Source organism: Serinus canaria, chromosome 6, assembly GCF_022539315.1.
Source record: "Serinus canaria isolate serCan28SL12 chromosome 6, serCan2020, whole genome shotgun sequence".
NCBI classification, from domain to species: Eukaryota; Metazoa; Chordata; class Aves; order Passeriformes; family Fringillidae; genus Serinus; species Serinus canaria.
In genome coordinates this window covers 35,032,901-35,057,433 of record NC_066320.1, presented here as the reverse complement: position 1 = coordinate 35,057,433, position 24,533 = coordinate 35,032,901, and the positions used below count along the sequence as shown (strand labels likewise).

The window sequence follows — 24,533 nt, the reverse complement described above, 5'->3', positions numbered from 1 at the left end:
AAACCTTAATTAATAACTTTTTAAAGAGACATAAATGTACTGAACGTCAAAAGGTGCTTCATTTCTATCTTGACTTGAAGCTTGAAATTTTAGTGAAAGAAACAGCAGTGCCCTAGATTGGATCTGAAGTTTCACAGTAACTTTGGATGTTGTGTTTGAGTTATTGATAGTATTTGAAAATAAATGGTGTATAAACATCAATGTAGTACCATTCTCGCATTTCCTGAGCAGAGCTGGAGCATAAACCTTGAGATAACTGTACTGAAAAAAACATTTTTATGTGCAAAAGGAGGAGTGTCTATGTAATTTTTCAAGGTCCCACAACCTTTTGGCAGAGATGTTTTGATCCCCTATTCAGCAGACTGATTCCAGTTCCTCTTGCACTCCTACCATAGTTTTTTCTCTTTCTCTTTGTGAAATTTTTTGTTTCTGTGGTCTGTGATTGTGGTTTATTGTTATGTAGCATTTTCTTTATAAACTGAAACTGGAGGGAATTAACAAAATATTCCAAGGGGTGTGCTAAGGACTCTCTGTAATACATGAAGTTTCCTGATACCAGACTCTTGATGGGGTATTGATGAAAGCAAACAAATGCACACAGTGTGTTTGTGTTATAAAACTAATGGTTGTATTTTTTTCAAGTTGTATTTATTAATAATTTTTTTAAAATTATGATTATTATTGTTGTTAATTTATGTTGTGGGTTCACAGGCTCTTTTTCAGTCAAATCAGATAAAGTATAGAAAATCCAGTAGAGATGTTGCTGTTTCCAGTGTGAATAGTTTTCTTTTGCTAAGTGTCTTTGAAATACCAGCCTTTGCAGTCGTTAAGGGAGAATCTTACAATATGTCCCACAGAAATGTTTTTCTCATACACTTTTAAATAGTTAATCTTTTTAATTCCAGGTATCTTGAGACAGTTTTCACAAAAAAAAACCTCCAAATTTCCAAGATTCTTGTGATCTGCACTAAATATGTGTATATATCTACACTACATCCAAATTTCCAAGATTCTTGTGATCTACACTAAATATGTGTTTATAATGTAGAAATTAGAGGGTCTCTTTTGTGTTAAGTCAGTGCCTTACAGCACTAATTGCTTTTACTGAATTTAGAAGTGGTATCTTGAATACAAAGAGTGTTAAAAAAATACAACTAATGATTATTTTGGAAAGTGTTAATAAATATTTAATACAAACATTTATTTGATCTGCAGAAATTTACTTGAGTGCTTCCTCGATGCTTCAAAACTGGAAGAAGCAAAAGAGTTTTCATCTGCTGCAGCAGTCTTTATTAAGGAAAATGTTCCAGATAAATACTCTCAAATATTTTCTTTAATGGTAATGATGAAAAATATTTTAAAGTCCCACTAAGACAGGAGCTGTCTCTGCATTTCATAAGATCATAGTTGTAATTTATATAAGATGTTTTCTTCATTTAAATTTGGTTATCTACCAAACAATTCAGTAGATATGCAGAGATTTTCACTAATTGTATATTTGTGATACTATAAGCTAAAGAGCTCCTTACTACTCCTTGTTCTTTTGACACATACAATATAATGGGGTTAACTGTGGCTAACCCTAAAAATTCTGTTTGGGATTAATTACTGTTGTAAGAGAAGGTGTAGTGAGGGCAACTTAACCTGACTTATGCCACTGAGGGCGTATTTAGATTCTGTTTAGTATTTCTCATGCTGATAAATACTTCAGTGATTCAGCTTGAACCCTTCAAATAATTCTGAAAATTGGAGGATATGACATTAGTTTACATTTCTTGCATGCTCTTAGTTTAGGAAATAAGAGGGCAAAGACAAATGTGGCAAAAGCAGAAAAAGGCAAATAAAACTCGGAAGTTGTGTGCAGGCATATTTTCTTTCATTCTGCTACACTGTCTGTTGTCTTTTTCTGTCTACCCCCCAATCACTGCATTCCAAAAGTGTATGTTTATATTACAAATTTCTCTAACATTTGAATTAAGAGAACCAATATGCAGCACTCCAGAGGTGTGATAATAATTAAGCAATCACCCTGGGGCAAGCTTGAAATTGCTTTTGTATTTTGATAAGAATTCCTGAGCAGAGCAGAGCTGTTTGACAGTGTCCTTAAAGAGAAAAATGAAGTAGTTCTACAACTGTGCTTGGGCTACAGAAGTATGATCCAAGCTATTGAGTGCTTTAGTAGCAGCATGTAAAACTTAGTGTTTTACAGGACTTAGTACAGGACTTAGAGTCCTGTAAAACTTAGTGTTCCAGTACAGCCTAATTTCAGTGTGAGAGTCAAAGGAAATGATCTGCACACTATTAATGTGTAACTCTACAGCTAAATTGAAGTAACTGCAGTTTATTGTAATGTCTTAATACTATTTTTTTCCCTGCCTATAATCTATAGGTACAGATAAAATTTAATTGTTTGTCTCAGCTGGATGAGATGATTTCAGAATGAGTTCTATCACAAAGTGTTAAAAATGCATTCATTAGGATTCTAACTCAGGAGGTAGTTCCACATTTATATTTTGGCTTATAGCTCTGACCCTGACTCTTGGAAGGTGACTCTTGGAGGGTGATCTTTGTATTATCTGTGCAGAACAACATAGATTATCATAGTAGCCACATTGCCCTTAAAGTCTATGAAAACAGCCAACATACCTGTTTTATTTTAGCCCTGTTGAGTGTTGGTCCTTTGCTAATTTAATCAAATAATAATTAAATTGTTATTTTATAGGTGTATCACAAACTAATGGATATTTCCCAGGTAGAGAAGGAAATACAAAATTCCGTCTGTCTTTCAGTTATTTATAAAATGCAGTTGTTAAAGTTGTAAGTATGAAAATGTATCCTTTCACTCGTACTTTGATGTTGCATGTTACAGAGGTAGGATCAGGTTCAGGGATCCCATATGCCTGTAGAAAAAATCAACTGCAGAGTTTAATTCCTCAAAAGGAAAATCATAATGACAGTTTGGGTAGTAACAGTCAAGTCTGTCTTAACAGCTTCATCAAAAAAGTGAGCTAGCTCTTTAGCTCTTTGGGAATGTAGGGATTAGTGTGTTGTACAGGTGTAGCCAGGAGAAAATATAGGAATCTGAAAGACATTTTGCTATCAAATGGACTCCACTTCCATTCCCAAACTGTGTACAAGAAAATAAAGATAAAGTGGGGAAATCACCTAAAATGCAATGTACAAATCGTGGAGCATAATGCTTTTAAAATTCTTTAAATTTTAAAGATATAAGAAAAATTTGAAAATTGGACTTCATAGCAAAATCCCATGTAATTTTTTTTCAGTGTCTCAAGATTTCCCCATTTAAAAAATTTTAATTATTTTCGTACTAGCAGTGGATTAATCTATACTGACATTATGGGAAAGGAGTCTTGCACACCTGTTTTTTTTTCTTCTGGAATAACATTTACTGTCTGAAATATTAATTCACATACTGAAGTTAGGTTTTATAGATTTTTTTTCTTGATATTTCAATATCCGGGCAGCCCACTGATACCTTGGAATAAGAGCCATCCATTCCGAAGTTAGGAGAGTTATTTCAAATTTTTAATACAATAACATTTCTCACAAAAAATTATGACCCAATTCCTCATATGTTGCAGGCAGTGGGAGACAAATGTATTTCCAAGGGATGCCACCGCAAGTCTGAATTCTTTATATGAGCTTTTGAAGCAATACGATGTACCTCCCGCATCTGTTCTCAATGTGAAGTGAGTTCTATTTGTCATAGACCCTTGGAAATTGATGATGAAGCTGATCCTGCTTCCGTTGAATCTGTTAAAATTCCTGATGACCTTGCAGAGATTGAACTCTTACTTAGTGTTAACACATAGGTCATCTTAAAAAAGCACAAAATCCTATTAAACTTTATGACAGAACCCAAGATTAAATATCTTTTTCCATACAGCTGTTTGTATAACATGATTAAATCTTTCCATAATAATTTCTTTTTGATAAAATGAGATTTTTAGAAGGTCTTAAAGTTGATATGTACTTTTCAGACTGTAGTTAGTTTTTAACTTTTCCTGGGGCCCTTCCCAACTCTTCAGCATAAGTTTGAAAGACTAAACTGACCAATATTCCAGTAGTTGTATCACAGCTGTTACATATGGAAGCAATATTACAATTTTACTTGTTAAGGTAAACACTCTTTGACAATATTCAGATATCTCATCACTTCTATTCCAGACAATACACTATGCTCATCTGGTTATTTACAGACATCCAAACAGTTGGAACATAGTCTCCATCTCTTGTGTCTGTGTTCTTAGTTCCTGGGTAGCAGACTGATGGATTTAACTGCTTTGTGTGCCAGTTCATTGAATTGTATTTCCAAAATTTTCTGCAATCTGAAGTTTCTTACTTCACCATGTTTCTGCTTCATGTATTTAATTCTGTATTTCTTGTCTTCTTCAGGGACTGTTTGTGCAGATTGCATAGGAGATTGCTAATTATGTTCACAAACAGATTAACTTTTATATTTTTCATGTAGTCAACTTTGAACTCTTTATTCTTTCCTTGTTAACTGTGAGCATTATTAGTATAACTATAATAATATTTAACATTATAATAATAATTCCTCTAATATTCATATGACTTGAAGGTTTTCAGGCGCATTGCACAGTTAGTTTCAAAGAGTGTTTTTTTAATTCCATGGAAGAGAATATCAAATTCTCTGATTTTTTTTTTCTTGTGTTTTTGAAGGATTCCTTTGATTTTGGAATTAGCTCATTTTTCTCTGAAAGTAAATTGCACTGAGCTTGCAGCTCGTTGTATATTTGATTTGAAGAGCGCTCCAATTACTGTAAGTTTTAACTATGTGGCTTTGGAATTTTTACACACACCCCCACACTCCCACACCCCTTTTGTGTTTACATTTAAAAAATAGTAGTAATGGTTCTACGGTATTCTGTCCATCTGTGTATTGTTTATATATTCATTGCTATATAATTATTGTGATACTTGATCTATTCCTGATGCATGGTCAGAAAGTAGGCTGTGGTAGACCCGGGTGATTAGCAGTACATTTTATTTTGGCAAATAAATATTAACTGTAATTTTTTTCTATGTTTTAAAATGTTACCTGTGCAAAACTGTGATTAGTAAGTAAACTCCAAATTCTATTATAATGATCCCACTTAGAGTTACTGATAAAATTTAACTTATCCTCACATAATTTTTTTTTTAATTCCAGGTGTCTGATTCAGGCACATTATTCTGAACATTTCCTGACAGTCTAAAATCATATACAAATCCATAGCATTCCACTGGAAGATGTGTTTAAATCCCCTAGATCAAAGATTCACAAGGATTTAATCTAAGTATTTATGTAGACAGTAGTGGGAAATATCTGTTGTGCGGCAGCAACAGAGAAACTTGGTTTCTACTTCAACATTCTCCATTGGAGTGTATGTGTTTTTAAGTGACCATCTTCTGATTGTTCAGCATCACTTGACAGTGATTTCTTGTTAGAGTAGAGTAAGGGAAATCTATGTTAAAATTTCAATTCCTTGTCTTTTGCTAAGTACTTGCAAATTTCTCAGTCATAACATGAATTCCATCTCGGTGTGTATTTGTCATTAATTTTTTTGCAATCTCTTTTCCAGTCATGGGGATGTTCAGTTACCAAAGGTCATGCTGAGTGATTTTATAATAGCTCATAATGAATTAGGAATGAAGAGGCTGTCTAAATTTCCTTACTACACCAATTTAACCCAAATACAGCTTAACTTAGGTGTTTCTATGATCCATACATATAATTTATATGATTTAATGGTCAGCCCTTTCCTAAGCTGTTAAAAGTCTAATCTCATTTTTCACTTAAAAGTTTCACTACCCACCAAGCTGAATCCTTTCTGTCTTGACTAGTGCCTGTTTATTCCAAGCATGTACCCTTTTAATAACGTTAATGTTAATGAGTAAATGGAAGAGGGCAGATTTAAATCAGATATTGTGAAAATAGTATTGCTTGTGATAGTGGTGAGGCCCTGGCACAGGTTGCCCAGAAATGCTGTGGCTGCTCCAAGCCTGGAAGTGTTTGAGGTCAGGCTGGTTGGGTTTGGGGCATATTGGGATAGTGGAAGGTGTCCCTGCCCATAGCAGGGTGTTGGAACTGCATGGGGTTTAAGATCCCTTCCAACCCAAACCATTCTGTGATTCTATTATTCTATTAGAACTGAAATCAAATTACAGTATGGGAGGAATCAGGTGTACACTATTTTTCTTACTGCAAATTCTGGCAATGAACAGCTTAAAAGTTATTTTGCAGCTTCCAGTGAGAAACAAGTGACTGCAGTTCAAACAAGAAATTCTGTTCCCTTTGTATCATTGCAGTTAACTGGCTAGTATAGTGGTAATTTCAGTAGGAAAGTACAGTGCTGTGTTACTGTCATTGCATGGGTTTAACCATTATGGTATTGCTATTTAATTATTAAAATTAATATTTTGTGTATTAATACTTTGTAGGAGCAAGGGAAACTTATTGAGATAGAATGTCTGGAATGTGAATATGAAATGAAGAAAGATGGCACTGAAATTGTGACTTATACCAAAGGAGTTGTTGAGGTACATTCTTTAACTTTGAGAAAAAAGTAAAAGTTTTAATTTGTTAAATGTGGAATATTGCATTTGACTGTGTCTCTTAATTACATTGTACTGATAAGGAATTCTTTTAACCTTCATACTCTTTTAGATTCGACTTCCACGAAGGAAATGGAGAAAAATAAACCACAGTTGTGTGTTGCTCCCTTAAGTTTTCTGACTGACCATAAAAGTTCATAATATATTGCTTTCCAAGAGCAAAGATGGTAGCATTGAGGCATGTTTTCATATTTTTGCCTTTATGGGATCTCTTTCCATGGAATATCTTGGGTTGGAAAGGACCACTAGGGATTATTGAGTCCATCTCAACTGTGATTGCATGCTATGGTCAATCTAATACAAATTCTTATGTCAGAAAAATGTGGATTGTTCCTGATCACACTAGGAAGGATTTTATTGAATTTCTGTGGTTGGTTGGCTCAGTTGTAATTCAGACCATCAAAGTTAGAAGCCTAAATATCAATATTATCAATGGTGTTAGAGAGATACCTACAATGAGCAGTTTAGACCAGTTGTTGGAGTCACCTTAAGTTCCTTCAGTAGGAAGTAGGAATATGTTTAATGGAACTTGGTAGTGCAAAGACTTACTCCTATCTAGGACTATTATCATTTTGGAGTTCAGAAATTCCACTCACCTTTTGAAAAAAACCTTCTTGTTAATGAATTCTTCATAATATGAAGCACTACTAATACTAAAATGTAAAACAAGATATTTAGGTATTTCTAAACTTTAAGTCTATAGTGTATGCAGTTGGAGAGGGATTTTTGTTGGATTTTTTTCCTGATTTTTTTTTTTTACTTGCATAATCTCTAAAAACAATGTAATAAATGGCAAGTCTGTAGGTAATATTGGCTTCTAGATTTAATAAGAACCAAGTTTAATTGACAGTATGGCAAATTCCATTCATAATATTTCTTTTTTTCCTCTTTTGTACTGCATGTGTAGCTGAATGTGAAAAAAAAACCCCAAATGGCTAAACCTTCTGAATTCACAAGTATTCACAACTACCAGTTTTTGTTTATCATAAGAATGGGGAGTAGCTGACAGACTTCTGCCAGAAATATGTGATAGCAGCCTGGAGCATCTAAAATAAATACTTTCCAAAGTTTGCTGACTGAGGGACTGCTTTTTACTGAAAACAGTCCTAAAATTAAAATTTGGAGGAGCATGTATGAAATTTCATTTATTAATGCAGTGGTGCTAATTAATTCTTCATGTATGTAGGCTCAGCTGAAATTGATCAAAAATCTTGAATTAACGTTAAAACGTGCAGTTCAGTTGGGAGATCCTGGTGTGATTCAGGTTGTTTGTGCAACCCAGTGGAATCTGTGCTTACCACTACTACAGCACAATTTGCATCAACATGTACGAAAGCCATTGATCTCAGTTGCTGAAGTCCTTGAAGAGATTGACAGGTAATTTTCAATGCTGTATAGTTTTTTGAAAGGTCCTTTGCAGTAGAGCGAGTGACAATTGACCCAGTCTGCCGTTTGAGCAGGACAGGTGGTGGTTTCTGCTGCATGTGTTGCAGAGGAAGGTGAGGAATCTAGTTTCAGTAGTTTAAAATTTTTTTTCAGTTGTATAAAGAGTGGATATATGCATGCATGAAAGCACTATATTGTATTACTGTACTCTTATTCTGTTTCCATATAGAGAATTCAAGATCAGCACAGACAACTTTGAAATTTGTACTAAATGTTAGTAATGGCAATTTTTCTCTAAAAGCCTGCAGGGAGACTTTGGAGAGATTAGGGTTTGAGGGTTTGTCCCATGTATATTCTTAGCAATCCAGCAGACTCAGCCTCAATTCTGATGTGGTACTGTCTCTAGAGACTGAATGAAGTAATTTGTGTCTATTAATTTGCCTGTCTTAATTTTTAGTTTGATAGCAGCATTAATTGTGGCTACTTTGGTCCACGGGAAAAGGGTGCTACTTGCTCAGTCAGGCTGGCTCTGATGTGGACATACATTAGTTCTATGGCATGATATTTGATAGGCTTGGAAACCTTTCTTCTCTTTCTTTTTTACAACATTGCTTTAATTTATCTGATTTTCTGTGTTTTTCCCTGGAAATAATCAGTATTAGTATGTAGAGGTCTGAGCTGTCCTGAGCAGCCTCCTGGGGCAGGTGATGGAGAGGGAGCTAGGCGTACCCGAGGCTGGAGAGCGTGCAGGTTTTGGTGAGGATAGGCTGGGTGAAGCCAACAGCACTGGATAGAGCCCGTACTTAGAGTGAATGTGTACGCCTGAGGTGAGCCACATCTTAAAAAGAGTTGAGCAAATATGACCAGGGCCAGAGTTTCAGGAGTGCTAGCATCTACTTAAATGTTAGGAGCAGAGAGTGAACTTTTGTCAAAAGTCCTTATCCAACACATTATAGTTTCTCTGTCAGTTAACTACTTTTGAAAACCTCTTCGCCTGATTTGCATGCCTAAGCAGTACTACTAGGAAAAAGAGTTCTACAGATATGTAAAGACCAGTTAGTCCACAAGTTGTGTTGCTTTCTCCTGCAGGGTCAGTGAAAATAATATGCAGTTAAATTTTCTTAGTAATTTCAGTTAAAAAGGCATGATAGTGAAAATTAAAGCAATGAGTCAGTTAAAAAGAGAATATCAATTTTAATACTGGAGTCACTTTTAATTACTGAGTTTCACCTAAGAATTTTAGTGTGCCTTATTTTAACAGTTTACACTTAAATTTGTAATCCTTAGCATGTTGATTTTGTTGCGTTGTCAAGTTCATATGGAAATAGCTCGTATTGAAGAAGATGGGGATAGACTAGAGGCTGCTCTGGAACATTTGCAGAAAGCTGTGCACCTGAACAGCAGTGGGCAGTATCAAGAACATCTAAGGCTGAGTTGTAAGCGCCTCCGTTTGAGTGCTATGCTGTATGAGTCACCTGTGCATCTAGAGGATCAGGCAGTCATGCTGATTGAACAGGTAAGCGTGGAGATCAAAGTCTGTAGCTGAAATAGGCTTGCTTATTAAATTCCAGCAGAGTAGAGACGGCTGTTTAGTAGAACTGCATATAAGTAGAGCCAGGATCAGTTTGTTTTCAGCAAACTGTCTTTGCTTTGTTGCCTTGAAGTGGTTGTGCTGCTTCACAGTCTGAAAATCATCATAAAGGATTTTTTTCCCAATTCTTTCAAAGCTTATTTCTTGGGAAAGGCAGGGACCTGTTAATTAGCAGAAATATCAGCAAAAAAGAATAGCAATTGTCAATAATTAGGATTTCATTGCATGAAACGGTTTTATTTAATGAGAAGCACAGTGTCCCAATTGCTAAACATCCTCGCTGGCTATGAGATAAATCAATATAATGTGGCTCTCACACTAAAATGCCACTAAATAATATACTTTACAGTCACAATATGGGCACTGTCAAGAGTTACTGCATCTAATTCTGTTGTGTTGCCTTAGCACCTGAACAAAAATCCTACTGGCAACTGATTGTTTTCCTGGTTTAAATGCTTTTCCGTGCAAGCTTACTCAGTTTAAATGTTGCTTCAAAAAACCCACGCCTCCTCTGACTTTAGTTAGTTCTTAGCAGACTGGTTTTTTTTTCTATTTTATAGCAATTCCTACCTACTGCACACTGGATATGTTACTGTTGGTTGTGAATAAATTCTGTTCTTTGTTTGAAATGGTATAACAAAATGTCAGGTTATATACTGAGAAATATACTGTAAAGATTCATGAGAAGCAGAAACAGCACTTTGTATTAAATTATCTGTGGTGTAATCATGTGAATATCAACAGAAGTTCCACAGTTGCTTTCAATGGCAGTCATGCTGTAGAATGATGTCTAAGACACCTAAAGATACACAAGTCTGTGGGTATTTTTATGGTAGTTGCAAGTTATATGATGTGTATTCTGTAATGTTTAGTAAATAAGATCTAGTTGGAATATAAAATGAGCCTTATGACAATGAGTTCTTTTCTTCATGTAGGCTAAAAGGGGAAAACAAAAGGATAATATGAGGAAAAAGAGATCACTTCTGGTAAATGCAGGTCTTGCATTAGCCCCTGACACATTTCAAATAGTCCTTGATAGTGAAAATGAAGCTAAAGGTAAAGTATGTGCATGTAACTAAAAGTTACTGACTTTGCTTTGCACACTCTTAAAGGCTGGACAACATCTGGTGGGAACACATAGGGAATATTGCAATACAGATGAAGTGATAGTTCTGCTGAATTCTGTGGCAGACTTCCTGTTATTTTCATTAGGGATAAAAAAGTTGGGTGGTGATACTGGAAAAGGTGTTGATTTCCCCTCCAAACTCCTCTGAATCCTACTGTTGTGCTGTAGTGTGCTGTAAGTAGTTCTGTTTTCACTATGTACAATTCCTGAATGTTTTTAACCAAGGTCATTTTTAAGTGATGTTTTCAGAAATTTCACGTTATAATACCCAGTGTTAATTACACTGGGTATTCTTTCTACATTGTAATTGTTTTTCTCTTCTAAGATCTTGCCTTTGAGAGCTCTAGTTTTGCACAGAGATTTAGGTGTGAATTCATTATTTACTTTCTAAAACATGCAGCATAAATGGATACATTCCTTATGCCCCAAACAGAAAAACAAAATCAGTTTGTGATTATACAGCTCCTGGTTGAGGAGGAGTGGACAGGGAACACACTTTCCAGATTGCTTAGACTGTTTTGCACTATCTGGGCAATAAATCAAGTGTGTGTACGTGACTAATTGTACTAACTTTGAGTAAAACCAGGGTGCTCCTGCAGTGGAGATTGTGCTGGAGGAAGGGAATGCTACAGGAGGAGTCCTGTTGCCTCCAGAGAAGCCTGTGTGTGCTGGGGAACACCATGCAGCTCTCTCATAGTATCTGTTCAGCCAGGCCACAAAGTTCACCTTTCATATCCCTGTTTCAGACTTATTAACTAATCACTTACAAGCCAGAGTCATATTTATACATCAGCTATTCCAGACTGTGCAGTCCTTTTAATAATGTGAAAACTGTGTTGCTGGAAAACATTTTCATAGATTATTTAAAGTGATAATATTTATCATATTTGTGAAATGAAGAGAATTAAAATCATGGACATCTCCTTGCTGTTAAATTTTAACTTGACAACTGTACAATTACTTTTGAGGTTCCTCTGAGAATAAATCTGAGCACACATTAGCCTTCCAGGTGGAGTCTTTAAAATGAGTGAGATTATTACAACATTGAAGCTATTACAAGACTTCTTTTGACATAATATTTATAAAATTTTGTTCTGAAAAATTTCAGTTGTTTCTTAGGCTGTCATCCAAGCAGTGAGTTTTTCCTTTTTCTATGACTTAAGTTGCCACAAGCTTACACGTGTGCATTGAAGGAGTAAGAAAATACATATGCAAATTTATTATATTAAATGTACATAGGACAGAACATCAGATTTATATGGTTATTTTTTTCTTTTCAGTTGCATAAAAAAACTTTCTGTTTTCAGAATGAGTGTGTACTTTACAAATTACGTGGTTCACTTGCTATTGAAAGAACCTAACTAGAGCACTACATGTCCTGTCAGAAAAGAGGTCTATTTGAGATACTTGGACTCTAAACAAGCATAGATCAGTTTTGGATGGGACAACTGTATTTCAAGATACAGGAAAATTCAAAATAGATGTTGCTAAACTACATGATTTTATGTTGGTTGATTGGTTTGGGAAAGCTTGAAGAAATGAGAAAAGGGCTGGATTTTGAGTGTTTCAGCAAGGAAACCATTCTTATGGATTTTAAAATGTCTAGTATATAAAAAGCTACCATTAATTTTTATTTCTTTACCAAGTTTTCTCAGGTAAAAGTAATAGTCAAATAAGCTACCTCTGTGCAAAAGCCCAACATCATACTAAAAGTGTGAAGAAAGTTGATGAACATTTGAAACACTTAAAAAATGGAAATGGCAGAGAAAGGTAAATTGCTACAGACCAGAAGTGTCTCTTTCATCTTTTGTAGAAGTCTTTATGAGGAAAGTTTCTGTCTCAGAGGTTTTTAGTGGATGGTACCTTATAAGAAGTTGAATATTTCAGCCTCTGGCAGCATATTGAAGTGGGTGTTTAATTTCTTGTTCAGAAAGCTCTGTAACATTTCCATGCTATGTAGAATTTTTTTCTTTCCCTGTTTCTAATCTCTCTCACATGCACACTTAAACTCTCCTGTTCTATTGATATGAGCCCAACATGCAGAGGGATGTGTGGATTAAGGCTTGTACTTGACAAAGAATTGGTACTTGCAATTGTCTTTTTAAGTCCTTGTACCTAGGAAGCACATCATGTACAATAACTTTTTTGGTAAAAAATAAGTTCATTCTGGTAGTCAGAAAGATTAGTCTGTAGAAAAATGGCAGGTTTCATTTTGGCTAGTTATATATCATTTTGTCATTCTTTAGTTAAAAGGATGTGTCTACCTTTTTGCTGTACTAAAAATTCTGTGCTGAAATTTTAAGGCAGTTGTTTTTTAAAATATTCTAAATCCAAACTAGTTTTCAAGACTTATTTTTAAATTCTCAACATTAGTTTTGAAATATTTCATTTACTTTATGAGATAGAAAATGAGGGTTGTCACACCTGTTTTGAAACTTTAGTAGAATTACCATCCCAGAGAAGAATTCTGTCTCTTGGTATGCTGAAGAGATTATTTTTAATAGATAAAGTAATAGTGTTACCTTACTTACTGACAAGAAGTCTTCCATTTATTAATTTTGATTAGATGTAATTTTTTTTCCTGATGGTCATCATAATTGACATGATTATTTTTGTCAGTTTTGAACTGTGGAACCTAATCCTGCTTATTAACTAATTTTATTTATGCTTTTTCTTTGGTAGAATTATACTTTGGGCAGATTTGGCAAAAGTTGCATGTAAACAGGAAGTGTGGGATGTCTGTCGTGCAGCATGTAGATTTTGCCTCTTGTATGATGATATTTTTTTTAGGGAGGCAACAAAGCATAAACAAAGTAAGTGACAAATCATTTCTGATGTTGTAAGGAACTTTTTAATCGTTTATTTAGTTACTAAAAGGAGACAGATGATATTGTTTTATTTCCTCCCATTCCCAAAGTTCTCTGAGTTTCTTTTCTGGCATTGCATGTTGGCATACATGGAATATTCTTTCTACTTCCAAATCTAGAGATCAGTCATTATGTTTTTTTGTAGAAGCCGTACTCTGCAGTCAGAAGTGTTTCACCAGTGCTGTAGAGAAGCACTTCTATGAAATACATCTGCCTGTCTTAAGAACACGGGCAAATTCCCTCATGGTCATCCAGGTCCATATCATTCATGTCTGATGGAGCTGTAGAAAAATGGGTGTAGGTTTGTATGAGGCTCATGTGTTAACATTTTTGACCCTTTAATCCCCTCTTAGTGAGTGGTTCCTCTGAGGTATCCAGCATTGTGCCTTGTTCCTGGAGGGTCTGTTGGAAACCTAGTGCACGTTAAGAGTTTTTAACTTGGGGAAAAGCACTTTCAAGTCACTCTCTGCTTACTGGCTTTTAAAGATGGCTTTGTCAGGGAATTTGTAAAACTCACATTTTAGAATAGTTGAAATGGTTTTTCTTTTCACTAGCCAAAGTTAATCGAACCTATTCCATATTTTTTCCAAAGTCCACTTAAAATAGCACATCAATTTGCTGGTTTTCTTTCACAAGCTTTGCATCTTCAAAGAGCCACGTTTAGTGTTTTGTCTTCTTTCCAAACAAAATATGGGAAAAGTAAGTACACTTACCAGAAATTGAAGGCAACCAGGCACCAAAAGCATCATGATAGAAACTGGTGTGTTCTTACAAACTTTGTGTTTATATTAAAACAATCTTGGCCCTTTCTCTACATTATTAAACTAAATTTCTCTTTACCAATGTGTGCATTACCAGAAAGTCAACCCAGTCCATGATTCAAATGCACAAAGACTTTAGCCTCTGCATAATCCAGTTCTATGCTCCACTTCCACTTATGCAATAAAATTGAACTAGAGGCCATGGAGTCTATTCACACTGAAATTTCAGTGTGCATACTATGACTGGAGCAAGTTATTTGCTGCAAATATTGGAGATTATAAATAAATTGAAATGCAGCAAAATCACAGGTAACAAATTATTCAGCACTGCTTGAGAACAGGCTTTGAGTGCAATAAATGGCAAAAATGCAAAAGTTAGTTGAAATAATTAAAAATGTTTTCTTGCTAACTATTCCTTGTGAATTTAAGAATATGTAGGGATTTGTAAATTTAAAAACGAAGATGATGATTTGCATGGAAATAATAATGGGTTTATTTATTTTTAGCACAGAAGCACAGAGCTAATGTAACTGTGATGATTGATGGTCAAGGTGGCCGCTCACCAGGAGAATCATTGCTGCCTGCTAAATCCTTCTCTTTTGAAGCATATTTACTCAGAATACTAGCAGAAATAAGATTTATTAATGCAGAGGTAAATAAATTACATAACTGTCATTCATATTTGTTTAGTTTTGTTTTATATACAAGTCTTGAAGCACCAGAATTTTGAGCTTAGTTATTTTCTATCTCCTTCGGAAGTAAAGGAAGAAGTGGTTTCATGAAGCAACCTTATCAAAATACTGTGTGAAAGTAACTGTAGCTATAGTTTTACTGCAGGTGCTGATAACACTTCTTTACAAGAGATTCTACTGTAAATTTTTGACATCTGATGTTACATTTCTGGATCCATGAAGTTCCAGCATGATTGAAAAACTTACATATGTAAATTATGGGTTTTTCTTCATGTAGTTATTTAGTAAAATTAGCTGTAGACAATTTTAAGCTTATGAAGTACTGAGCATTGTATTTAATATACTTGTACATGCCTGTACAGCATTTGAAAAAACATTTTGTGTTTTTTTAATTTTTGAAGAGGTGGCAGCACTTATATGAAGTAATAATCTGTTTTTACAAAGATAACCTGGGTAGAGAATTTATTTCTCTGTGTCTTTTCAGGCAACTGTCCATTTATTAAGATTGCAGGGAGTCAAACTGAATGATCATGCTGTACCTCCAGAAGCTACATACCAGTGTCGTCCAGGATATGTTTCATATCTTCCTGACAGTGATCCAGAATGGAAAACATACAGGTACTTTTTTGTAACTCATATCAAGACCAAGGAACTCTCAACAGATCATTAATATGAGACACCAATGATAACTGCAAAAACTGTTTCTCCTTAGTAAAATTGTCACCAGATTCTTCATTTTTGTGGGTAGTCATGGGAAATGGAAAAAAGATCTAAAAAATAGTTTGAAATATTTTTTCTTAGGTTACATTTAATTCTGGAGTTTGGATTTTATTTTACATTTAACATTTATTTCTCTGAAACTAGAAGCTAGTGTTTCAAGCTGAAAAATAATTAAATAGTTGTCCATTGACACTTAGATAATAAATTCTGTATTTAAAAATATGTTTTATCAATTCAAAAAACTCTTTTTGTCTTGCTTTATAGCTCCTATACATATAATGATTTCATAGTACTGAATGCATACGATGAATTATTCCAGTTTGCGAATCTAGTGTGCTCCATCCAATCAACTGAAATGAGTTTGGGAGAGTAAAATATAGCAAGCACTGCTTTTTACTAGTCTGACATGATTATTTCTTGCAAAGGAGAAGAAGGAGGAGGGAGATTTCTGAATATGATGCTTAGACTCTCTGCTGTTCACATTCACCTGAGAGATCAGGATGGCAGAGCTGTGTCCATAGGTCTGTTCATGAAATCTGAAAATTAAGTAAAGTTTCTCACACTGTCTGCTTGCAAATGTTCAGTAGAATGGGAAAAATTATAAACTGATCAGAGCCAAGGGGCAAAGAAGATGAGAACTCTGTTCCAAAATTTTCTATTAGCTATTTTTGAGTTTACCTAATAAGATTAAAAACCCATAGGAAAAAAAGGAAATTGGTCTGGTACTGTGTCCTGTACCATTGTTGACATCGTAATACCCATTGTCAGTTTGTGCTTTTGAATTTGTGACTTTGGCACCATGGCAATTTTATATGATCATTCAAGACTGTATTTTTAGTATTGTTTTTTCAAAGTAATTGTACATTTTGATAATAAAAAGAGAAAATAAATTTATTGAAAGTTACTGCATTGACTGTGAAGAAAATGTTCTTCTATTTAAAACTATTACAGCATTTCAAAGCACCTGGAAATGTCTTTGAGTGCAAAAACACATGCAGTTTTGAGTAAAAAAGATGTGTCCTTAACTCTCAGATGGCATACCTCACTCATACCTATGTTCAAGTAGAGACTTGGCATGGTTATTTGATTTCTAGCACTGATGGGTGGATTCACACACGCATTTGAAAAACCTGCACATGTGGATGAAACGTGAACCATAGACACTGGTTTTTAAGCTAATAGCATTTGAATGTCAGAGACTAGTCATTTTATGTTGGTAGTACTTCCTTTTCTGAACCATCTTCTCATTGAAGTAAAATTTAAGTCAGTGGATGAGAACTTAATAAATGCAACTGAAAAGTAATTAAATTTTTGTTCTTGTTGCTGGTAGTACTGCATATTTATAACCTTATGATAGAATTCCTTCCTCCTTCTTTGGAATAACAGCTTCTTTATACTAATTTTATAGTTTATGGATAGACAACTTATCTCATTATGCCATGGAAAACTTCAAACGTGCAGCTGAAATAGGAGAAGAATTGAATGAAGCCTGGATTGTTCACAATGCTGTGGTGTATGTCTTAAATTATAACAGACATGTGATTTCTTCAGGAAGACAGAGGGACATCATTGAGTATCTGCAGACTCTTCTTCGAGCCATCAAGACTGTTGGGCACAATGGGTAAATTGAGATGTTTGGATATGAACATGCTCTTTTTTCTAGAACACAGAAAATATTATTGCAAACATCAAAAGTCACTTTGTGCTGTGAAATATTTATTGCTGGCTTTCATTGGCAGTGAAGGAGTCTTGGGATCTATAGAGTAGCTCAGGAGATGAATTGTGAAAATTACATGTTAATCCTTTCTGTTTGTTCTTTGCTACTATACACTGTAAGCCATGCTAACTTCAGACCAATAAATATTACTTTCCCTTCAGTGTAGAATAGCAACATGTGCATGCAGAATAGCATTTTGTTAAGTTAGAAAATTGGGAAAATTCTCTGAGACTCTGAATTTGCACGACAGCTCAACATGCATTTGCTTGCTGTCAGTTCTCTGATCTTGAATTATTTTATAAAGATATTTCGTTGCAAATAGTTCTAACCAGTGTAAGCTGGTTACTACTGGTTCTGAAATATGAAAAAATAGAAAACAAAAGAAATAAAGAGAATGTGCTCATTAGTAGACCACGAAAATGGGAACATGGATTCCACAGTGGTTTAGAGAAATCCTGTTCTGCAGTAAATGCAATGGGAGAATGATCAACCATTGTGGAGTAGATACTCTAGTCAAAGTCTGACTACAGGACAAATTCCCAGATATTTTGGAACTTCGTTGGGAGTGACCTCACCACTGGGCAGAGTAACGACCAGCAGCAAAGACACCACCAGAGACAGTGGTGGTCTTCTAACAGTACTGGGGAATAAAATTAAGATTTCTGTTTGGGCAGAGGTGAAGACTGGTAATACCTGCTTATTTATTTTGATACTTACATCAATATGTACTAGCAATAATCTCTTAGATATAATTAGGTTCATGTTTTCTGAAACACAAAAATTTCAGCTTGGCCCTGGATTGGCATGATAACCATAAAAAATGTGAAGGGCTTGGTTTAGGGTACCTTTTTAGAAAATAGTTCCTGTTTTCAAATGAGAAAAATTGATGTTAACCGAAAATTAATTCTGGGTTTTGTAGTTTAAATCATTAAACTGCTTTACCAGCAGGCAGATGTTTTTGGGTAATATCCATAATTTTGATTTCTATGAAAAAGCTAGACTTTCAAGTAATGCTTACTTCTTGAAATCAATAACTTTATTCCTGCCTTTTTATTTTGATCTGATGCAGTAAGCACTTCTGATTTTTGTTTTCTTCTACAGAAGTACTGAAATTTTACTGATGTTATGTAATGCTTTGGCTCGAGGCCTAATCATTTCTTGGATCCCGAAGTCAAAACCTGCTGAGAAGATAGAAGATACAGCAGTAGAGAGTAGCAGAAAAGCTGCAGCAAAGGAAAAAGAAAATATAATCCAGTCTTTTTCAGTAGATCCTAGTGGATTTCCTGATATCAAAGCTGCCTTAGAGGTGCAAACCCCTGATATTTTGTAGTCCCTTTCATTCTGTTGTCATATATTACAGCAGAATGAATTCCTCTAAATTCAAGAGTAGAAGTTTTTTTTTAAAAAAGCTCCCTTCTTTTACAGTTTCTGTCACCACAAATCCTCCCCAAATGCACACTGGAGCTCCTTACCAACTTGGGGCTGGGGACTGTAACTTCTGTTTGCCTTGGGTTGGCTTAAAGCAGATGTTAGCTTAGAGATGCATGTGCAATAATCTAAAAATAACTAATGGATAGCATGTTCCATACAAGAAGCTTTCCACATTCTCCTGTATTTCACTTTTTTTTTCTCTTTTTGGTGTTTAGATTTGTGAATTTGCCCTAAAGGCAATGACTGGAACAAAACCTAATGAAAAAATCTCTATTGCTGCACAGCAACAGATCATTGCTACCTGGGTGAAAGCAAAGCAATTAAATCAGCAGCAGATCAGACATCAGCTTGGGACTCGGGGGGAGGTATGATTTCCCTGAAATCCTGCACAATTTGAAACTTTACAAAGAAAAGTTAAATTCATAAATTCATTTAATAATGATTGAAATTACCAAGGTACACCTTCTTCTGTATATGTGAACATAATGTAAAAATAAATTTTGTCTGAACACAGAACACAGCAAATTTTTCACATTGTTTATAGCAGTGAGTCTACATTTCTTAGCTCTTCCTTATGCTCTTAGCTGCCGGGGTGATGTTTGTCGTGTGGTGACTGTTGAGCAAAATTTATTTTGAATTCACAAATGTAAAATAATAAAATGGCTGCGTTTAAAGTGTTAAGAAAAATCAGCCATAGTAATGTCAACATTTACTATGGCCTCTTTATATATATACACATTATTGACCTAGTAAGCTTGAAAGACATATTTAATTCTTATATTTTTATTTTATACTGGAAACCCACAATGACATATGAAATTTGCCTTCATTGCATTGTTGATATGGGATTTTAGTATTGAAACTAGTAGTTCAGAGTTCACAGTGTTAATTAAAAATATATAAAGACAAAAACCCAGCCATTTTAAGGACACAGTAGAGAGCAGGAATTGCTCAGAGCAAATTGAGGTTATAAAACATTATTATTATTATTATTATTATTATTATTATTATTATTATTATTATTATTATTATTATTATTATTATTATTATTATTATTATTATTATTATTATTATTATTATTTCATCTCAATTATTGCTCTTAATAATATTAACCTGCAAAAAAAAAATCTCTGAATGTGATTTTTTTTTTTATTTCTGCTTAGAATAATGATGGAGTACAAAATCCTCTGGCAAGAATTCTTGTTGGTCTGGAAATGTATTCATGTAATGGCTTGGGTCTCATGGATTTCACTTGTCCTAGCTTATCTCAGGTATTTAGGGTTTATTTTATAAGCTCTTGAGTTTTAAGAAATTGTGTACTATGAATTCTATTTCAAATTCAATTTAAATGGAATTTAAATTATTTTCTTAAACCAAGAGATTAAATATTTATGACAGGAAGGAGATTTTTGTGACAGGAGGTTTTTATTTATCCAAAGACCAGATACCATTAGAATGTAAATATTCTGTTTATGCTTATGTTGCTGTAGCAGATTGTGTCAGTAACGGTGAAATGAGCATAACAGGTTCAGGTGAATTCTGCACAGAACCATACTTCTAACCTTTCTTTTTTTTTGTGGAGAAAACTTAATAGAAGCTTAAGTTGTTTAGGTTAGAAAAGCCCTCTGAGACCACGGGGTCCAGCTGTTGCCCCAGAGCTGCCAAGGTCACCAAGTGCCACATCCACACAAGTTTTAAATTCGTCCTGGGATGGGGACTCCCTTTCAGTGAAGGAATTTTCCCAGTATCCAACCTAAACCTCCCCTGGTGCGACTTGAGGCTGTTTCCTCTTGTCCTGTCGCTTGTTACCTGGGAAAAGACACTGACACCTCCCTGGCTCCAGCCTCTTCAGGTGGTTTTAGGGAGGTTTGGGTTTGTATTAGAAGCATTCAACATTTCAACAGAAAACTTCACATTAGAGTGAATTTTCTTTTGACAGTTGCAAGGTAGAGCACAACTACACTTGGTTACTATTGACTGACTGTAAAATAAAACGAGCAGGTTGGCAGGACAACCACCAACTATTATTGACAACTAGGAACTGGGTCCTTAGGAATAAATAGGTATCTAATTCTAGTTGGTGTACAGATTTATGTCAAATATTATGAGTTGACTTTAGCTATCACTTCACTGGCATAGTTTTGTATAGCAGTGTTGTAGTATCTTCGTTTGGACCAATTAATTAATAATTACCATTATCCTAAAAAGGAGGACCTTTGACATGTACAAAAGAAATGAAATGAAAACATTTAGATCCTATAAAGAAATTGTATATGAAACTGTCTGTAACTATCTCTGTCTATGTGTGTGTATGTATGTTTAGATTGGAAAAGACCTCTAAGATTATTAAGAGCCCAAGCTCTCCCGAGCTGCCCCATATGTAACAGCACACAGCAACTTCTTATGACAGTTACTGGTTGTTGCAAAACCGCTTCTATGTCCCATTCTTACTTTTGGCTTAACTAAAATGGGCTCTGAGTTTTGAAAGTCTTATTCCCCTGGTTTCTGAAAGATGAGGACACAGAACAAGTCCTGACAGACACTTCTGGCCAGAAGGCATGTACAATTATACCTGGATTTGCACACACTGTGTCAATACTTACTACATGGTGAACGAGGCCTCTCTATTGCATATTTTGATTGTACTTGTTGCTCTTTCATTTTCTAGATGGCTTTATCATATACTTGTTCCATGCCCAGGTAGGTTGTTAAAAAAAAGCATAGAAAAACCTTTAATTTATACCTTTTTTTTTTTAATCCTAGTTACTGGATCTGGCTTTAGAATGCAGTTGGTCAGATTCCTTAGTGGAATTGCAGACACTGACACGACTTACATATTTTGCATATGTATCACAAGACTATAAAAGAGTGATGACTTGTTCCAAAAGGATCTTGGAATCAGATGATAATTTTGTCCTCAATAGAAATATTAAGAAATATCGCATGTAAGTACATAGAATTTCCTATGATATGGTAATGTACTTGAAGTAAGTTTTAAGAAAGTAAAGAGGGTAAATGTGTCTGGTCACAAACAAAATGGAAGAATCTTTTTTCCAAAAAAATTGTGCAGCTACAGATGAAAATGAAAGTGAAAGGCAGTGGGAGATCCAGACCGTGGCTCTGGACCCCTTTCCAATAGAGGAAGCTTGCTATCCAAGGGAGTCAGAAGCTTGTACATCTCTGTGTTTGGGTGTCTTCCAGGAGCACTGCTGCTCTGAAATGATGTCTGGCAATCATAGTATTTCGACTCTTTTATAATCTCTAAGCAGAAAATAGCTGATTCTACTTCTTTTGATAAAGAAATTGCTTTCAGTGCTCCTCTGGCTCTAGTACACTGAAGGGCTGTGTAGGTCGTGGACCAAGTTGAAGCTGGGGTGATGAAAGATATGAGCAGTTCCTGTATTCCAGGCTTTGCTGTCAGGTAGTCTGACAGTACTAAATTTCCCCCTATGCATGTGGGTACAATACAAATGTAACTAATTCCTTTAAAAGCCCAGTCTCTTAGTTTACTGATATTTTGAAACTTGGCTTTAAAAAAAATATATATATATATAAATGGATCTATTGGTGGAGTCCTTTATTATAAAAAAAGTGATACCCTTTGAGCCCTCTATTTCGAAAAATAATTTCCTCCAAAAGTAGAATTTAATTTTATCCAAAGAGGAAAGAATCAACTCCATTTAATAGCAGTTTTTCTGAATGTAGGAGGTTTGAAGTAAACATGTGAAAGATTTCAGATACAATATAGTGTTCATTTTTTTCTCTGCAAAATAATTGAACTCACAAAAACAGTATTCTGTTCCCTTGAAACTCCTAGTTGTTTTCTACATGGGTTTAAAAACACGTAAAACCCAGTAAGTTATCTTAAATAGATCGTTTCAGAACTTCACGGAAATTCAGAGACTACTTGCTTCACAGGTAGCAATAACTGTTGAAGGACGAGGTGTTTGATGGTGCAGTCGTGCGCTGTCAGTGCTGTTCAGAGCACAGGGCAGTCTCTCCGAGCTCCGCGCGGGGCTGTACCCGGGGCGGGCGGAGGCCGAACTGACCGGCTCGGCTCAGGGAACCGGGCAGTCTCTCCGAGCTCCGCGCGGGGCTGTGCCCGGGGCTGACCGGCTCGGCTCAGGGAACCGGGCAGTCTCTCCGAGCTCCGCATGGTGCTGTGCCCAGGGCTGACCGGCTCGGCTCAGGGAACCGGGCAGTCTCTCCGAGCTCCGCGCGGGGCTGTGCCCAGGGCGGCCGGAGGCCGAACTGACCGGCTCGGCTCAGGGAACAGGGCAGTCTCTCCGAGCTCCGCGCGGGGCTGTGCCCGGGGCTGACCGGCTCGGCTCAGGGAACCGGGCAGTCTCTCCGAGCTCCGCGCGGGGCTGTACCCAGGGCGGCCGGAGGCCGAACTGACCGGCTCGGCTCAGGGAACCGGGCAGTCTCTCCGAGCTCCGCGCGGGGCTGTGCCCGGCTCGGCTCCTGCTGTGCCACGGCGCCCTCTCGTGGGCAGCGCCCCCCCCTGCGCTCTCCGCGCTGCCGCGCTCGGGAGCCGGGACGCTGAAAACTCCTGCAAATCGTAGTTATGCTCTTCTTACGAAGTTGCTATTAATCGATGGCATTAACCAATGGTATCAATTTATTTCTGTATAAGTTTTTAACTGATTAACTCTGGAACTGAAATCTATGTTCTTTTCTTCTACATGTAGTGGAGTGGGATCCATATCAATTTCTCCAGAGCCCTGGGAATACTTTACCAGACACAAGCATGACAAATCTCAAAATAAAGTATCAAAAATTGTCTCATTTTCCTGATTTCTGTTTTTAATTGCTTGGTGTATGTGTTTGACTTAGACCATTTTTTTTTTTTTGATGTACAATAGTGAAAAATATGGAGAAAATGACAAATCTATGTTCTTTTTTCTGAATATAGGTAATAGGTTTTTAAAATCTGATTTCACAGTTATTTTCAGTTATTTTCACAGTTATTTTTAAAAGAAAACTCAATAAAAGGATTTGGAACTTCCTAAGCAAGGGACATCTATATAGAAGCAACTTGAATACACCATTGCTAGGAATTGGTATGATCTTAGCCTGTAAAACTTAGCACTTCTTGAAATATTTGCCTTTATGCAGGCTTGGTAACAGGGTGAGACAAGAAATGTTAAGCGTTGCGGCCTGTATACAAGGAAAGAGCATAATGGAGAATTTATCTGGAAGAAAACATCTGCGTGTAGCAGCATCGAAAACCTTTGTTCAGAGTGCCAGGTAACGTTTTCTTTTGAGAGAAAACTTACATAAAACAGATCTAAAATTTAGTTACTGTTTCGATGATCATCATTTTTTCTCCCAAGACTGATAAAAATCAACATAATTGCGAGTTGAAATCTTTAACAAAGGATTTGACAGATTTTTGCACTTCAGTAAATTTATCAACTACTTTCCACATAGCTGACTTTGTAGTGTCAGAGAATCATACCATCCTCAGAAGGGATCAGACTCCTGCTCAAAGCAGAGCCAGTCCAGGGCTTTACCCAGGGTTTTCCTGGCTGTGAAAACCTCAGGTTTTCAGCAGCTTCTGTGAAGAACCTGCTCCCCTGTGTGGTTGTACCCCTGGGGGA

General features: G+C 35.8%; 1 protein-coding gene across 1 annotated transcript in view; it reads left to right on the top strand.

Moving 5' to 3' along the window:
* The window catches only part of CFAP46 (cilia and flagella associated protein 46), a 70,850-nt gene that overhangs the window by 7,211 nt on the left and 39,106 nt on the right, over positions 1-24,533 (top strand). Inside the window, exons 7-24 of the mRNA XM_050975976.1 lie at positions 1,216-1,339; positions 2,723-2,817; positions 3,603-3,710; positions 4,705-4,804; positions 6,466-6,564; positions 7,826-8,016; positions 9,313-9,541; positions 10,552-10,672; positions 12,389-12,512; positions 13,425-13,555; positions 14,877-15,022; positions 15,547-15,680; positions 17,191-17,403; positions 18,601-18,805; positions 19,146-19,295; positions 20,094-20,201; positions 21,694-21,875; positions 24,049-24,180. Of these exons, the coding sequence (XP_050831933.1) occupies positions 1,216-1,339; positions 2,723-2,817; positions 3,603-3,710; positions 4,705-4,804; positions 6,466-6,564; positions 7,826-8,016; positions 9,313-9,541; positions 10,552-10,672; positions 12,389-12,512; positions 13,425-13,555; positions 14,877-15,022; positions 15,547-15,680; positions 17,191-17,403; positions 18,601-18,805; positions 19,146-19,295; positions 20,094-20,201; positions 21,694-21,875; positions 24,049-24,180 (2,592 nt within the window). The remainder of the gene's footprint in view (positions 1-1,215; positions 1,340-2,722; positions 2,818-3,602; positions 3,711-4,704; positions 4,805-6,465; positions 6,565-7,825; positions 8,017-9,312; positions 9,542-10,551; positions 10,673-12,388; positions 12,513-13,424; positions 13,556-14,876; positions 15,023-15,546; positions 15,681-17,190; positions 17,404-18,600; positions 18,806-19,145; positions 19,296-20,093; positions 20,202-21,693; positions 21,876-24,048; positions 24,181-24,533) is intronic.